Source organism: Anoplophora glabripennis, unplaced genomic scaffold, assembly GCF_000390285.2.
Source record: "Anoplophora glabripennis isolate ALB-LARVAE unplaced genomic scaffold, Agla_2.0 scaffold308, whole genome shotgun sequence".
NCBI lineage: Eukaryota > Metazoa > Arthropoda > Insecta > Coleoptera > Cerambycidae > Anoplophora > Anoplophora glabripennis.
Window position 1 is genome coordinate 561,015 of NW_019416553.1, and position 17,871 is coordinate 578,885.

General features: G+C 30.4%; 1 protein-coding gene across 1 annotated transcript; it reads left to right on the plus strand.

Annotated features, from left to right (window-relative positions):
• The first annotated feature begins 2,398 nt into the window (after window positions 1-2,398).
• On the plus strand, window positions 2,399-10,578 carry LOC108909568 (superoxide dismutase [Cu-Zn]-like). The gene is made up of 3 exons (XM_018713949.2): window positions 2,399-2,647; window positions 5,392-5,595; window positions 10,206-10,578. Exons 1-3 carry the CDS (start codon window positions 2,597-2,599, stop codon window positions 10,458-10,460), a joined length of 510 nt encoding a protein of 169 aa, XP_018569465.1. The 5' UTR covers window positions 2,399-2,596; the 3' UTR covers window positions 10,461-10,578.
• The last annotated feature ends 7,293 nt before the right edge of the window (window positions 10,579-17,871 follow it).

The window sequence follows — 17,871 nt, forward strand, 5'->3', positions numbered from 1 at the left end:
TAATTTATTGGTTTAAATAATATTCTGTATTATTTATCTTTAGATATAATTCAAAAATTTATATTTTAGATACTCTAGACTAGAGAAATGCGTCATTTACTGCATTAACAAAATTAATTATTATTAATTTATTTAATGTTATTTTCCCTTCACTTAGGTACGTCGTAACTTATCTTGGAAAAAGTATGTAAAATATACATTATTTCTAAAGATATTACAAATAATTTTTTTTCTTCTTAAAAATACTATGTGTCTACCTGGTTCTTGTGTTACTTACAATTAGTGAAATTGTACTTTAGGTGTAATAAATATACATACATCGATGATATAAATTTACATTTTGGGTGAATTACAAAAAAATGTAAAATTGCATGCTTAATGTAACTTTACTCGTATGACGTAATTTTGCATTACCCACTGTGGCGTCAAAATGATCTACTGTATAATTTTATATAAAATTTTTATGAGACAATCTTTGTAAAAAAACAATAATTTTGAAGACACCTTTACTTTACTTATTTTGAGTTTTGAACGGCGTTACCTATTTGTGCAATAGATATAATTTAATGCTACTTGAAGTATTGTTTGTAATTATTTACTTCTTGCATTTGTTGTACTGTTTTCATTGAATTAGGTATTCTGGTACACTGAAAAGAAACATTTTAAATATTTTGGTATATTTCTAATTAAGTAAAACTAAATTTATAAAATCATCACCTTCACTGATACTTATGATTTACTTAAAAATATAAACAGGCTGTTACAAATTCGCTTCTCACTGCAGGAATCTCAGAAATGGAAATCCGATTTTGTTTCATTTCAGCCTTGTTTGAGGTGATATTCAAAAAAGAAAGAACACTTTCTCGTGGCAACTTGTTGCCCTCTATCGAACGGGATAATCATTTTTTATATATAACATTTCGTCTTTCCAGGACATCACCAACTTCATTTTTAAATACGTCCCTGGAAATTTTATTACATTTTTTGCAAGCCTTCATGACCCCCAATACTGTACTGCCTCAGCCCGAAGCAGATTCAGACGTTTTGTCTCGAAAAAATTCATCTTGTATTCGTTCTAATTTATCTAAATTTTTTATTTGTTTATGAATTATCATACACTTTAAGTGTCGTTAAACTCTGTGAAATCCATATAGTTATTTAAACTAATACCATCACCTGTCCATACATAATTCGAAAAGTTGTTGCGTCAAAATTAAAACATTATTACAATTTTAATTTTATTATAACAAATTAATTGTTAAAAATGCATATCGCCCACCAAAACTCTAAATAAATATTATACTTTAAAAAATTACAGTAAATGTTCAAGAACATTTATGTTTTGGCAAGTGTTGAAAATGAACATTTTCGAAATTTATTAGGTATACCTGTAACCGCAACTGTAAAAGAGCATGTCAGATGTATTTGTATGAATATCCTGAAAAAAATTAGATCGGAATTTGTTTGAATCCTGAGCAGTAGAGAAACCCAGAAATAAACAATAAATAAAACTCTAATAATGTTTTACTGAAACGCGTGATGGTAATAGTTTAAATAACTAGGTAGATTTCACAGGGCTTTGACTATAGTCAAGGCACAGGGTCTACGACACTCATAGTGTACGATAAATAAATAAATATAGAAATCTAAATAAAAAAAAAAAGATAAATTTGGAACATGAGCATGGACATTGAAGATGAATTTTTCGAGACAAAACGTCTGAATCTGGTTCGGGCTGAGGTAGTACAGTATTGGGGGGTCACGAAGGAAAGCTTGCAAAAAATGTAATAAAATTTCCAGGGTCGTATTTGAGAAAATGAAGTTGATGATGGTCCTGGAAAGACGAAATGTTATACAATATAAAAATTGATTATGCCATTCGATAGAGGGCAAAAAGTGTTCTTCTTTTTTCAATATCACCTGAACCAAGGCTGAATTGAAACAAAAACGAATTTCAAATATCTATTTCGAAAACTCGCCTTGATTTTTTAGATGCATAATGTTGGTCTCCTGATTACGCAATTTTGCCCGAATTTGTAACAGCCTGTATATATTTCTAGTGTTGCAGACGTACCCAATTAAATACCTTTTCGAAACAATCTGATTTACAGAGAAAAATGAATTTAAAATGTCTAGGTTGCTGTGAAATAAAATAAAATCCAACTTATACAACACTAATAGACACAAATATTGTTTCTATTGCAAGCTTAATAAATAAAGACGCTAAAATATGAATGCAATTACTGTTCTCAAACCTTGGTGATTACCCCTGCCCAAATGTTGTAAATATATGCTGCGGTATTTTCCAGAATTTAATCTGTATTGTTATTAAATAAGTTGATACTTAAAACTATCATTACTTTGTGGTGTTGGGTGCAAAAGAATCCTGAACCGGTCGCCTTGAAAACCGTAAGAAGCAATTTAAATATCTACATTTAGTACGCTTCACTGTATTAAAACATATCTCGCTGCGTACTCCGGACACTTTCTATTTCCTTGGCATAGTCTTCAGAGACAGCGTTCAATTCTTGTTTACATATCACTGCAGCCTCCGTAGCAACTTGTGTAGTTCTTCTTGGTGTGTCTTCGAAAAAACATGTTGAAGATAACTCTTTTGGCCGTCTATTTGGCGATTGTATACGCCGAGGTAAGTTTTTAAAAAATTGTATGGTTTATAAATTATAATTAATTAATGTAGATAATTTTTGCATTGTTTTGAATAAATGTGTCCAACTCAGTCCTTCCATGAATATTCGGCACTTCTTTAAAATTACTTTCATAAGAAATAAAATTAAATTATTGAATAAAAAAAAAAAATTGTCATTACAAGCTACATTAATATATCGAGCAAACTTTTGTGATAAATACAGTTTATATTATAAATGTACATAAAATAAAAATTCAAAAAACATCAACCATTTTTTTTTTGTTTTGGACACTAGTATACCTACTGTATTTTTTTATATGATGCTAACTTTGTCATGAATGCTTAAAAACTTTATATTTTTTCATTGACTAAAAACTATAATTTTGACGTAAGTACCTATCGTACAAACTATATGCTTAGGTAATTAAAATAATTGGCCAAATTCAATGTTATTGTACAGGTGGTTGATTTTCGATAGTTAGGGTATAGCCAAAACGGTGGTAGATACAAAAATCTGATATCGATGTCCCGTCCTCTTCTTTTGAGTTTACTTCGCTGGTACCAAAAGATCTTGGCTAAGTTGATTAGTTTTAGATGAACAGGGTTTTTTTTAAACATCGCCCATTTACATTAACCTCTCTATCTCCGTTGACATTCAATTTAGAAGAAAAAAGTATGAACATTATTCGTTCTATTTTTTATATGACTGAAAAGGTAAAAAAAATTGCTATTCAACGGGATGGCCAAATACAGGGTGTTCTATTTAAAAAAACCTAGGTTTATGTAATATCGGAAAAACCGTTCGATTTGTAAAAAATCTGATTAAGCCAATGGCTTCCACATTATAAATAAGAAAAAAGTTCATATAAACATATGAAAAAGTAATCCCTTCGTTATTAAGATAGAGTGTTAAAAGTAAAGTATGTTTTTTTAAATTACAAAAAAATTACTAAAGCGATTTCATTCAAACTTGACATATTTTTAATTTTTTGCAAACCAATGTACATTGTTTAGATAGGTAATGGAATATCACGAGTCAACATTTATGACATAATTGACATAATTACATAATCTATCCATGAAATAAAATACTATCTAGATAACTACACTGGGTTGTTTTTTTTTCAATTTGGAAAAAGTAGAAAATTGAGCATTCGTGGACACATGCAAGTTTATAAGAACTTTATTTTTAATTTGTAACACAGAATCCGCTGATAATGAGTGAACCAACATTTTAGATACGCCTTGTATATAAATTCAAGGTATACAGAGTGTCATAAATAAATGCTAAAATTTTAACCACGTATTTAACTTATCAAAAGTAACAACTCACATTTTTGTCCAGAATTTTGTACCCAACAAAATAACGCTAACGAGCTGCCCATGGATTAAAAGCATGTCTAAGTAACGTATGCAAATGTTTTATGGAATGATCTTATAATTTTTTGTTATCTTAAACTCTAAATACTGGAACTAATTATTCGTAGAGCTGTCATAATTGGCCGCGCACTAAAGGCGTGCGGATCATCAAGGTAAAATAAAGTGAACAATGATTATAAGATTTATGTCATTTTATCATTGTGAAACACGTAAATTATTGTAGCATTGCCATCGGTTCCAGAATCTGGATCGGATCCGTTATAGATCGCATCATCAGGTATGTTTCTACACCTTGTTTCAGCGAAACTTATTCGCGGCGGTGATAAAATATCTTAATCAGAAGAGAATGACCGTTCGACATCTACTAATGTAATATTTGCATAATTAAATAATCTACTTCCAAGCTGGTCCGACATGACATGGTAATTTCCACTCGGGGTTGTATTTATTCCAGTAGGAATGAAATGTTTTATTATTTACTATATCAAATGGTACGTCAATCAGTATGAAGATTAAATCAAGCATAAATTGAGTCTTTTGGTTTTCGCCATTTTTTTTATACGTGTGTTGTGCATTGTTTAATAGGTACTTATTTCTTTATTACTGAATTACATTATTGTTATATTTTTTTAGTAAAAGAAGGTATTGTTCGTTATTTAACTTTCCCTAAGACCACATGCACTTAAAATAACACGTGTTGAGGGCCACTTTGTTGGACAAATTTACTACTGATAAAGCTGTGATGCTGACTTGAGGTATATAATTTATCACTCCTTGCTCTTTTATTAATTTTATAAAAAAAAAAAATAAAAAATCAAACATTTAAACAAAGAGAGCAGCTTAAATAGATATTTTTAGAACTCATTATTTTACTTTCACAAAATTATTTTCTATTCCAAAAAATATATCTCTGTTTCGTTTTCCACCTGAATAGTTTTTATGTTAATAATTTTATAGCTACTTACTGGTAAATTTATTTGTTTTATTCAGTACAGTATGAACTATTTGCTGTTTTTTGCACTTCTACGCTCGACATAATTACACACAATAATTATGCATTCGTAATTGATTACAATTTGACACTTATTCCTGGGGCACCCTGTAATTTTCGTTCTTCATTTTTTTCTTTGAAAATTCATATTTGTTTACTATAATTTTATTACAGTATAAAAACTAAAATAACTTTAAAACCGTTTTACATTTTTTTTGTACCCTAAATAAAACTTAGTCATAATCATTTTTATTTTTTCATCTTCACCGTAAACTTGACTGTCTTCAAGCGTTTTAGTTACAGATAATTAATGCAATGAAGTCACTCCACCGACATTGAAATTTGTTTTAACCTCAATTTAATCCTTTCACAGAAACAAGCGGCGGTATATCTTTTCGATCCTTCTGGTGTCAGTGGCGTATCAGGCAATGTCACATTCAAAAAAACAGATAATGGTATCGTTGTTTCTGGCACAGTGACCGGATTGGCTGAAGGAAAACATGGATTTCATGTTCACTCCTTGGGACATATCTCACCTGGTTGCGGTGGAACTGGTGGCCATTTTAATCCTCACAATGTAAGTTTTATTATACATTTAGATATATTTTGTCTATTGACTTATTGAATTTATTCATAGACTTTTGTTGTCATTGATTTTAAATAATTAATTAATTATAGATATTAAATTGGTAGGTACTATCGACAATCATAACCAATAAATAAATATTTATATACCTAACTTTATTTAGGTACTCTTCGGAGTTCTTCATTTTGATTTTAATTTTGATTTCACCATTTTTATAGGTATGTCCTTTTTTTAAAGTAACATGAATAAAAATTACTAAAAAGGACATAATGTATAAAATCTTACTCAGGGAACAATTTACAATGGAACGCAATGACGTCAAAATATGTCATGAGTACAAGGTGCCTAAATGAAAATCGAATTTTGGCAATGTTTTGAAAACAATTTCATTAATTGAGCTAAAAATATTAATAGATATCTATGTTTAGGACAAGAATTTAAAAAATTGTAGTGTACAACTTACTAGTGGAGCAAATACGTTCTTAACTTTTTTTACCCTTAAGATATGAAAAGTAAGTAATGGAAATTTGCATAATTTTGAGTATAACGATTACTAGTTGAGAATTAAAAAACTCTCGACAGTTTTAGAAATAAATCTGACTTTTTTGTTCACTTATTGTTTTAAATAAAATACAAATAAGGCAATTTAGGAACAAGAAGAATTCAAAGTTTATTATCAGGTGGAATAATAACATTCTAAAAACATTTATTTTATTATTGAAATACTTCTGTACCTACCTTTTAAATCAATTTTACCCTTGGTTCCTATTACAATTATTTAACACACATTTAAAAATAAATTATGCTATTTCACTGGATATGCAGTGAAGGTATTAACTTTTGGAGTAGTTGGCGTTGGTTAAGTTATTATTTGTAATTACTGAAGGCACTTTACAACAACCGCAGTATTTTTCTTGGACCATAATTAGTTGTTTTGATTAGAAAACCAGTATTTGGGATGGCGTTGGTCGATTTCCAAAATTCTTTTTTTTATGTGATAGTACTCAAAAAGGCCTACTTTTTGATATTATATTTTTTGACATGTGATCTTTTGTACGGCCTACTATCATTAACAAAAATGAGTTTCACAACGAAATAATATTTAAATATTACCGTTTTCTATTAGCCCACCACCATTTTGTATGCACTGTTTAATTCGTCTCCTCTTATTTCTAATAACTCTCCTCAACTGATGTGGTGTTTTTTGTCGACATGCTTGTCTAATTCTATTACATAAATCTTAATTAAAAAAATTAATAAATGTGTTCTGTGGGATTTTATGTGATCGAATAATCGGGCCCTTCTTTTTTAACGTTAATCTACACGCAGAGATTTTTTTGAACTGTTTTAAATAATGATTTCTGGGATTCAATACATGCACTTCCTCTTCATGTAAGACAGAACCTCCACCTTCAACTAGATGGAGCACCTATTTATCATGCGGTAATACTAATAGTAAGTCATTGGTTGACCGAGAATTTCCCGAGAAAGTGGATAGGCCGCAACGCAACAGTCCGTTAGTTGAGTGGCCGTCAAGAGCTCCAGACTTGATGACTCTTGATTTCTTTTTATGGGGAACTTTGGAAAATAAAATGTATTAAACAAGACTCTAGAAGATTTATATAATAGAATTAGACAAGCATGTCGACAAATAACACCACATCAGTTGAGCAGAGTTATTAGAAATATGAGGAGACGAGGGGACCGCCTAGCCGGGTGTCTTGGCCGGCGGATTTCGATCTGCCGAGTCAAGTATCACGGACGCAGGCTGGAATTTGGATGGGTGACTAAGGCAGGCAGGCAGGCTCTGGGACGTGGCTGTGGCAGCGTACTAGAGACCTGAGTCGCCCAACATTTGCTGCATGCGTGTGGTCCCCGATAAATGGTATTAAGAACAGAGCAAAGAAAATATCTGTAACTCAAGACCATGCTATCATACATAAACTGTACGAGACTTTGCCACCAAGACACCCGTGTAGTAAATAGGATGGTTTGAAGAAAAGTACTCGAGTAATGAAGGAGGGTGTACAAGGGGCCTAATAAGGCCTAAGTGCCGCGGTGGAAAAACAATTCCACCACCCTCCAATATACATACATACATACATACATACATACATACATACATACATACAAGAGGAGACGAATTGAGCAGTGGACTAATAGACTAATATTTAAATTTCATTTTGTTATGAAAATGATTTCTGGTATAATAAAAAATATATATATATAATTTGGCTGTCTTATTGTGGGCACCCTATATGAGTGAAATCAATGAAATTGCATGGAAAAATTAATTAAATTTTGCATCTATTTATGAACATCCTGTAAAAGCTATAATAATGAAACTTTGTATTTAGGGTTTTGAGATGTGATCGAATCGAAAAAGCTATCCATTCAACTCTTAAAAAAATGCCTAATATGTTTTTTAATTTTTGAGTGTCTTTGCTTAATGAAAGTAGGCCGTAGAAAAGATCACGTCAGAAAATATAATATTAAAAAGTAGGTCTTTTTGAGTACTACCACATAAAAAAGAATTTTGAAAAGCGGCCAATGCCATCTTAAATATGGAGGTGTTCCGACTTTAAGTGAAACACACTGTATATATATTAGGTCCTCTTTAAGGATAATGAATGTTATTTAGTAATAATAGTTAATACATATATGGGTTAGGAAATGAATCACATTAGAACTTGACATATATATGCGCTTTGTTTTCCTTTTGAAGATTTTATATTAATCGTGACAAGTTCGAGAACAAACGACATTGTTAACACGGAATAATTTATTACTGAAATTTATTGCTCATAAAAAAATTGCAGGAATAAACTAATCAATTTCAATATACTGTATTGAAATAAGTTATGACTTATGAATACATAGTTAAAAAAATACCTAGTATAGCGTGCATATTTTGTTTTTAATATTGAAACTTTTTATACTATCTCCTTATACACGGTGAGTCATAATTAGGTATAAAAAATAATTTATCCGAAATTTTTTATGTATTCTCGCCAAGACAAAATAATTGGTTAATAAACCTTTGTTCCAAATGCGTCTTTAGAAAGATACGGTGTCTTGATTTTGTCTAGTACGGCGAAATTGAACTTAGTGTTTTTCAGACCACAAGTAACTCTAAGTGACTAAAGTTCACTATCGTCGTAGACATTCGGACACTCGTAAATCTCAGTATGACGTATCCAGGAGCTAGCCCGGACTTCCTAGTGCTACATACGCTCTTCAAAAAACACATCCGCGAGATTGTGATGAATATCTTTATCTTCTAACGGTTCTGCTGCAACTTCACCAAAAAATTATAACAATTACCCAAAGAAATCGTCAAGCATCAGGTTGTTTCAGAAAAAATAGAATAAAACGTTTTCTTGGATTCAATATAATACAAATTTAGGTAAAGTGTTTTTCATATATTATTGTCAGGCTTCTGTCAAGATAATAGCATTGAGCATCTCAATACTGTTCTTCAAAACAAATCATTGTTTTATCAAAACATCAATTAGTGTCTCAAATAAATTACTGTCATATTGAGTGGGATGAAGCTACTGAAAAACCTAAGAAATAATATATTGATGAATCAGCTATACCCAGAGTGAGTAGAATGCGTAGGCGTTATGGTGAGGGTGGTACTTCATACGATTTTCAAACGCCAGAAGATGTCTACAAATGTCCTATGAAATAATTGACTTCACCGTAAATTCAATAAATGATAGATTTAAAAGTGATAGAGATTATAGTTATTTGCTATAGAAGACACCAACGCTGGTGAGGTCCATCAAGATATGTTCTTAAAGGTGTTTAATTTATACGGCCTGGACTAAATATATCAGTGGTTTCGTGTATAACTGAGATATGATTTTCTACATTGAGATGGTTAAAAACAAACTTAAGATCTACTATGACAATAAAATTGCCAATAAATTTGTTAATACCAATGAAATTAGAAGGAATGTTTTTTATGTTGAAGACTAAGAAGAAAATTTAAATTTAATATACTCTGCCGAAATTCTAAATCCTTTTTAAATTATATAGGTAATTGCAAAAGTGCAATAACATTTAGTTACTTTTACTTTCGTTGTTTAATTTGTACTTTAATTAATTACAAATTTTAGTTTATACTTTATAAATATTCAAATTTATAATACATACTTTAGGTATTTATTAATGGATTTTATTTTTTGTGCATTGTGCGTTGCCGACAAGCATTCGTATTGGCGCAACACATCTAGCATTCACTGACAGTAGGTACCTACGAGTAAATAGCTTGCTATGCATGGGTTTTTCCTCATCTTCATCGTCGAAAATCTAATTTAACGAAACGGTATTTGATTTAAAATATACCAAAGAAGGCAATAGCATTCTTAAATTCAAATGTGAAGTCACCATGCGAATTCTATTACCTTTATAAATATTTAATAACAGATAATCAGCGTTTTTTAACAGTTATTAACTTTCCTTCGCCTATCGTGCACAGTACTCGATTTCGAGAGATTTATTCGGTCTGGTGCAAGGCGACATGCAGTGTGCCGTTGTGCACTAATATCATTCATTTTGTACGCTTCATTTTATGTTTTATTATATAATTCTAGGTAAATCACGGATCTCCGCAAGATAAAATCCGTCATGTTGGGGATCTTGGAAATATAGTTGCCGATTCTACAGGTGTGGCAAACATTGACATTAAAGATAGCGTGATCGACCTAGAAGGCGAACACAACATTATTGGCCGTGCTGTAGTTGTGCATGCTGGTGAAGATGATTTGGGAAAAGGAGGGCATGATGATTCTCTTACAACAGGACATGCTGGAGGGAGATTGGCATGCGGAGTAATTGGACGTCTTTAAATGTAACACTACATAACAACAGCTATTTCATAATCTAATTAGTATTTACTAATAACTTCGAAAATAATGACTTTTATTTGAGATTAAATTAATTTTAAATAAATGTAATAAACTAAAATTTAGCATGTTTTATTATTAACTGTTTAAATAGGTAGGTACCTACCAAATATTTTCAGATACATTAAGTTATAATTATGTGGCAATAAAAAATCATGAGCAATATTGAGTATTGAAGAGATAAAGCATATTTATTGAATACGTCATAAATGTCGTTGCTACTTGTCTTAATATAGATGAGTTCATGTACAAGTTTACAAAAAGTAAGTAAAATGCAGAAATAGATAACAGTGGGGTTGATTAAATCTATAAAAACTAGGCATCACTTTCACAGGGTAACTCATGCAGGGTAACTTTGAATGGAGGTCATGAAAACTTAATCTTTTTAAACTTAAGTAATTTTCATACCCCGCCGCTGGACAAGTTAGTATGACCTCAAACAACGGCGCGCATTAATCGCAGTGCATGCACAATTGGGAACGGCTATGCATTGTTGTTAAATCTCATAATTTAATTCTCACATAAACGAGAATGTTATTCTTTTAAATAAGATAAACTATGAAACAATACTGTAATGTAACAATAAATTAGTTTGGTTTACAATTTAGTAAAAATTAGTAAATTATTTTTAATTATTATCAATCAATAGAATGTTTTTTTTTAAATGTTCGGCAATTCGACCACAGTCATATTAAAAAGATATCATGACTTTAAAGTAACACGTCCCTAAGTTATACAAAAGCAGTCTGTTTTATAAAATCATTTTCCGTTGTAACTCCAATTAATGTAGCTTGATTTAAAAATAACTGGCAACGCTGCACGAATAATATGCTAACACCGTGTGCTCCGGTTTACGCCACCCAGTGGCGGGGTATGCAAGAAGTAAAATACTGTTTTAAAGACCAATTTATAACACGACTACTTATTTGATTGAAAAAAAAAAAAGAATTTTAGATTCGTATTCAGGGGAACATATACTACTACCTCTAAAAAACTGACCTCCACTTAAAGTTACACCCTTTATAAAGATTGGGAAAAAATTTAAAATAACGTAAATCTTAATAAATTTAAAGAGTAGATCTTAAATAATGCGATAAAAAATGCAATCAAATTTTATTACAAAAACTTAATAAGAGTGAATGTAATAATAATAAACAAGAAACAAGTTTGGAATATATTTAAGGAAGTTATTTAAATATTCATCAAAAAGAAAAGAAATCGATCAAATTAAAAATGAGAATAATGAAATTATCTCCAATACTTGCAATTCATCGGAAAGAAACTAAAAAATTCATTTAGGTATCAGGCCAAAATATTAAAGAAAATAATAAATATGTAGCTAATTCTTTATTCTTCGGAGAAACTAATTAAGGTGAAATTAAAAATGTAGTAAATTGTCTTAAAAATAATGAAGTTCCATGGATGGATGGACTGAATAACATTCAATATCATTAAACAAATTTGTGATAACTCTGCAGAGCCTCTCTATTATTTAATTAATAAAATAATAAATTTTGGATATTTTCTAGACATACAAATGGTAGTTAGAAAATAAAACCATTACATAAGTCAGGTAAACGGTTACAATGCTTGAACCAGTGTCACTTATTACATCAGTTGTAAAAATTGTAGGAAAAATTATACATAATAGAGTTACTAAATTTTTAGACAAGGTCTAAATAGCGAGATCTTTATGGTATTTTTAATACGCAATTTGGCTTCGGAGAAGGAAAATCTACTCAGGATGGTCTTATTTATTTGATATGTAAACATCAGAAGTCATAGAAATAAAAGTTAAGGACTATAATCTCATAAAATCCTGTATGCCTGATCGCAAACAATGTGACAGTATATTGACAAATATTGGTATTTTAAATATTCTAAATTGAATAGAAAAAGTAAGAGTATGGTGTTTCTCAAGGAACAGTATATGTCATATGTCTCTAAAGGGTCTGTACGGCTCAAAATAAGTCAATTTAACTAAACTTGCCTTAATCCAAAAATTGATAATAACGAAGCTACAAGGTGTCAAGTTGAAAAAATATATAACATTTTCTTTAATATATTTCGACTACTTCGAGTGAATTTCATGAAATTTCGTATCCGGAGTTATTTTGAGATGAGAAATTCGAATTTATCGACGATTTCGTTGTATCTTCTAGATGGCGCCACAAGCGACTATTAGGACGCATTTAAGCTGCCAAAACTTTTTTGTGCCACGGTTTATTTCACGTTGGGCTAGAAAAATCTTTTCCCCCAACTTTTCTAAAGCCAACCGTTTTGAACAAAAAGACATTTAAATTTGTAAATGTTTTACTCGAAACTCAGGCTTTTTTTCGAAAAAGAAAAAGAGTGTAGTAATTTGTAGAAAATTGAAAGACGAATCCGAAAATATTATGATTGTTACCGCAAAGCAGTGGTGTACTATTTTATTTACAAAAATATGTCACCGATACCCTGTGTCTCAGATTTTGGACAATGTTTACTTAAATTAATGTGCCTAATTTAAAATTATTTCACTTACTAGTTTTTAAATTATTAAAAAAAAATAACATCCTTTATCTTTTTAACGAAGCGTCCTAGATAAAAAGTTTATACCAGACATTCGATTTTTTCCGTTATTTTTTGGGAAAATTCATGCAAGAACGATGGAATCAGGAGTCCTAACTGAATTTGGCCGTCCAAGGAGGCGTAGGCATTATTTAGACGAAGCAATTTTAGGGTTTTTTAACGTAATCCTACTGCGAGTGTAAGAAGAGCGTCTGCTCATGATGTTCATATTATTATATGTTGTAAAAAAATCGAATGAAATGCAAAGTCAAGCACAAAGATCAGAACTAAGAAAATAAAGAAACGTAAGAATTTAAATGATAGCACGCGAAATCATTACAACATTAGTATCATTACAATGAAACTGTCACCATGAAAGATGCCTACTATGTGAAAATCTTAAAAAAAAGTTACTGTTCTGAGCCATACATTATTTAAAGTAGGGACATTTTTTCTTCAAAAAAGTCTAATTCATTAAAAAATAATATTATTTGCTTGATAATTCAAAGGAATAAAAAAAATTCGAAAAATTTCTGCTAAGGGTAGTAAGAAAACTATCCTTATTTACAACCGATTTTGATGAATCTTATGACAGTTAAAGACCCTTATGGTATGATTATTACCTACAATTTTCTTTCCATTATCTTAATCAGAAAGAAAGTTATTTTAAAAATATCCAAATGATAAGACCACTTTGGAGGGCCATATCTCAGTAACGGTGCTCCGGAGGATCAATGTTTATAGGAACTTTTTTTACTATTTTTGGCTCTACTTTCACCTCATTAAATTTTGTACCAACTTTTCCAAACACCCTGTATTTACATAAGATGAACATGACCCTTCGGATTAAAAGATACACTTTAGTCCCTTGGTATACATCATTGGTTACAGAGGCGGACTGACTAGATGAACAGGCCCGGGAAACATTCATCAAGCGGCCCGTTTTTTGAAAGTTTCAGAATTTATTTTATTTTAAATAGGCTCTTCGTGAATGATTTATTTGAAATATTTGAAAAAAGTTTGCCATAGATAATTTGATATTGTTTTAAAAATAATTAATATCACAATTTGTTTGTAGATAAAAATTAAAATCTTAAATTAAAATAATTTAGATTTTTTTAAAATGGATAAGTAGTAGTTGGAAGGTATAAGAAGTTAAAGCATTATTATTTTTAATAAATAAATAATCATTAAAATATATATTTTGTATTAATCGAAAATATTGTGTTGTAGAGCTAAGTATAATAAAAAAATTTCAATTTAATATAAAAGGAGATTTTTTTTAAAGTGTACTTTTTAAAACTAATTCATTAATTACATCATCTAATGACAAATTATTTAAAACGTCTACATTTAATGCCATTAACATAAAAGTCTCTAGTTTTTCCTGAGTCAGCGAACTTCTCAAACCATTTTTTAAAAACTTCAAAGTGCTAAACGATCTCTCACAAGCTACTTGTGTAAACGATAGAGATAATACATATTTATATGCTACTAATACAAAGAGAAATACGTTTGTCAATAGATTGTATCTATTTAAAATCCTGTAACAACATATGATGCAGTTTTTACATGGCTCATGTTTCTTTTATTTTTTCCTTTATATTTCTGCTGAGTTTCATCAGTTTCATCTTCTGTGATTTTAGTCCAGACGGTATCTGTTTCAAAAAGCCATATTTGGGTGAATCGTATATCCACGGAGATTTTAGAAATAAAAATTTTTCTATGCGCATAAAAAAAACGTGGGCTTAACTTTTGGCGACATAATATGTTAAAAATATTCGAAAAATGTCATATTTTTTTCCTATTTAATTATGTATCGTTTCAAGTTGATTCTAGGCGAAAATAGAAGAGGAAAAAAATGTCTGTAATTAAATATTTTACAAAACATTACTAGTTACAAATCGGAATTTTTTTGGGGTATTTAAATTGGCTCAAGAAAACTACATGTCATGTAAAATCATCATACCAAATTTCATCAAAATCGGTTCTATAGATTTTGCATAATAATTTTGCAATCCAGATTTTGAAGAAAAAATTGCAAATTTTCAAAATTTTGCACAGCAAAAACCAAGGTCCTTAGATACTTGAAAATTTAATCACATATCGAAGGGCTCTCAAGCTTTCAAACTTTTTTTCGAATTCGTCAATTAGGAGAGCTCTGGCGCTTGTTTAAACATTGGTCGAATTTTTGTACTTATAAACAATTAGAATAACTTTGTGAATATTCAATCAAATCAAATTTTTTAAAGTAGGTTTTAAAAGTTATTGATTTTTTATAATTAATTTATTAATTTAATCATAATTTCTTTTGAGATTAAAGTATAATTCAAATATTATTTATTGTTTAAAATATCAGCAAATGAGAAATTAACTCATTATATTACTAATTTTCGTTATATTTTGAAAATAATTGTTGTTTAAACAATTTCAGAATATTTTTTTGATTTTTGATAAACAGTATATAAGTTTATGAACTTACCTTTGATACAATAGAAAAATAAAGTTGACAAGTAAAGGAAGTTTAAAGATAAATAACTATCGGACTGTTGAAAGATCAATAACGATAGGCATTTGAAACCACCCGTACGATTTTCTTGAATTTCTCGCTTGCATAAATAACTTTCAACACTTTTTAAAGTAGGTTGCCAATGAAGAAAAGTATTGTAATCTTAGACCTGGTAAGTACTGGGAATACCAAAGGTATTTTTCAAAAAATTTGCCCAGATATCCCAGTACATTTAGTGTAAATGACGGTTAACTTTGATCGGCTATAACTCCCCAATCGATCTGTTTTTTGAAAAGAAGCGTCTTTCTAAGAACTTTTAAAACCTGCTTTAAGAAATTTGATTTGGTAAAATATTTACAGTTATTCTAATTGCTTATAATTACAAAAATTCGACCAATATCTAAACAAGCCCCAGAGCTCTCCTAATTGACGGATTCGAATTTTTCAAAAAAAGTTTGAAAGCTTGAGAGCCCTTCTATATGTGATTAAATTTTCAAGTATCTAAGGGCCTTAGTTTTTGCTGTGCAAAATTTTGAAAATTTGCAAATTTTTTTTCAAAATCTGGGTTGCAAAATTATTATGCAAAATCTATCCAACCGATTTTGATGAAATTTGGTGTGATAATTCTACATAACATGAAGTTTTGTTGACCCAATTTACATACCCCAAAAAAATTCCCTGAAAAGTATTGTTTTTTAACCCCATTTTTGCGATTTTTTCGATTTTTACCATAATAATCAAGATTCATTCGATTTGTAACTAGTCCTGTTTTGTAAAAAAATTAATTACAAACATTTTTTTCCTCTTCCATTTTCGCCTAAAATCTACTGCTATATACATAATTAAATAGGAAGAAAAATATGACATTTTTCGATTTTTTTTAACATATTGTGCCGCCAAAAGTTAAGCCCACGTTTTTTTATGCGCATAGAAAAATGTTCATTTTTAGTGATATTTGAAAGCCAAAAATCTCCGTGGATATACAATTCATCCAAACCAAAACAGATACCGCCTAGTCTATTTCTTCACTTTCACTTTCATCACATTGACGTGTTTCATACTCGTCCAATGGAGTTTGTACAAGTTTTTTCCACTGGTGTGCTAAACTTGTTAATTCATCTCTTAGTTTTTGTTGAGTTATTTCTGGTTCATATATGACCCATTTCTCACACAGTTTGTTAAAAATTGAAGCTTTCAAGCCTCAGATCACATGTAATTGTCGGCCAAGGTGAAGTCGACGTTTCTTATTTTACTGCCCTAGGTTAATATATACTTTTTTCATTTCTTTCCAAATTTTTTTCCTTGATTTTTTTCGAATTTATTGCTCAAAATTTTTTCCAATTTTTGTTTTTCAAATCTTTTTTTCAATTTTTTTTTCATATTTTTTTCAATTTTTTTTGAAATTTTTATTTCAAAAATATATTTCATCCTTCTACAGCGCGGACCGGCCCAAAATAACCGCGGCCCATCGGGAAACCTCCCGAGTTCCCGCATAGCCAATCCGCCTCTGATTGGTTACTTCATCAAGCGACGGAATGTAAAAAATATTGTATATATTATTTCTGGATTAGAATGCGATTTAGTGAAAGTTCATATATTTTCTGTACATACAGCTACCACAGGGCCTTGAGATCAAAATATGGCTCGTTAAAAATGTCTTCGTGACACTAGAGGAAGTCGAATTGGTAAAAATTTTTAATTATTTCCAACTATATATAGTCCAAGTACCAAATTAAATTAAATTTAATTATACCTGTATGCACATGTCCCTTTTTATCATAGTAACCGATGTAATTATATTTATGGGAATGAAAAAAATACTCCGATTCCTCTCCGCCCATAAATCTCAAAACCTTTTTGCTGTTCTATAAATATTCTAACTATGAAATAAATAATTACCATAATGTTACCTACATTACATTAGATAAATTAGTTGTGTCTGTTGCATTTTGATGACCACGTTAAATGACAGCAATTTAACAAGAGGCTCCTTTCTCAGGGAAATGTAAATTTCAAAGCAAAAACTCCCTATCGACATTGACGAACTTTGTTAGACAAAGTGCGTATTAAGATAAAGGATACGAGTTTCTCGAGCATGTTTGGTTTTTTTTCCTGGAGAGTTACAAGAAGCCGCGCGACGCAGCCGCGTCATATTAGGGTGCTAAGCACACGCGCCGTTGGCGACTGAACAGTGACTATATCGTTTAGATAAGCTAATCCGATAACCGATTGCTTGCCCCCGGATAAACAACACCCCCGACGTAGATATGACGGCACCCGTGACAATCTCTGCCG

What these genes read in the sequence shown, in the direction of transcription:
- LOC108909568 (XM_018713949.2), top strand. Translation starts at nt 2,597, where the DNA reads ATGTTGAAGATAACTCTTTTGGCCGTCTATTTGGCGATTGTATACGCC. An exon ending in TGGCGATTGTATACGCCGAG is followed by an intron (nt 2,648 to 5,391) that starts GTAAGTTTTTAA and finishes ATCCTTTCACAG; the next exon opens with AAACAAGCGGCGGTATATCT. An exon ending in GCCATTTTAATCCTCACAAT is followed by an intron (nt 5,596 to 10,205) that starts GTAAGTTTTATT and finishes ATATAATTCTAG; the next exon opens with GTAAATCACGGATCTCCGCA.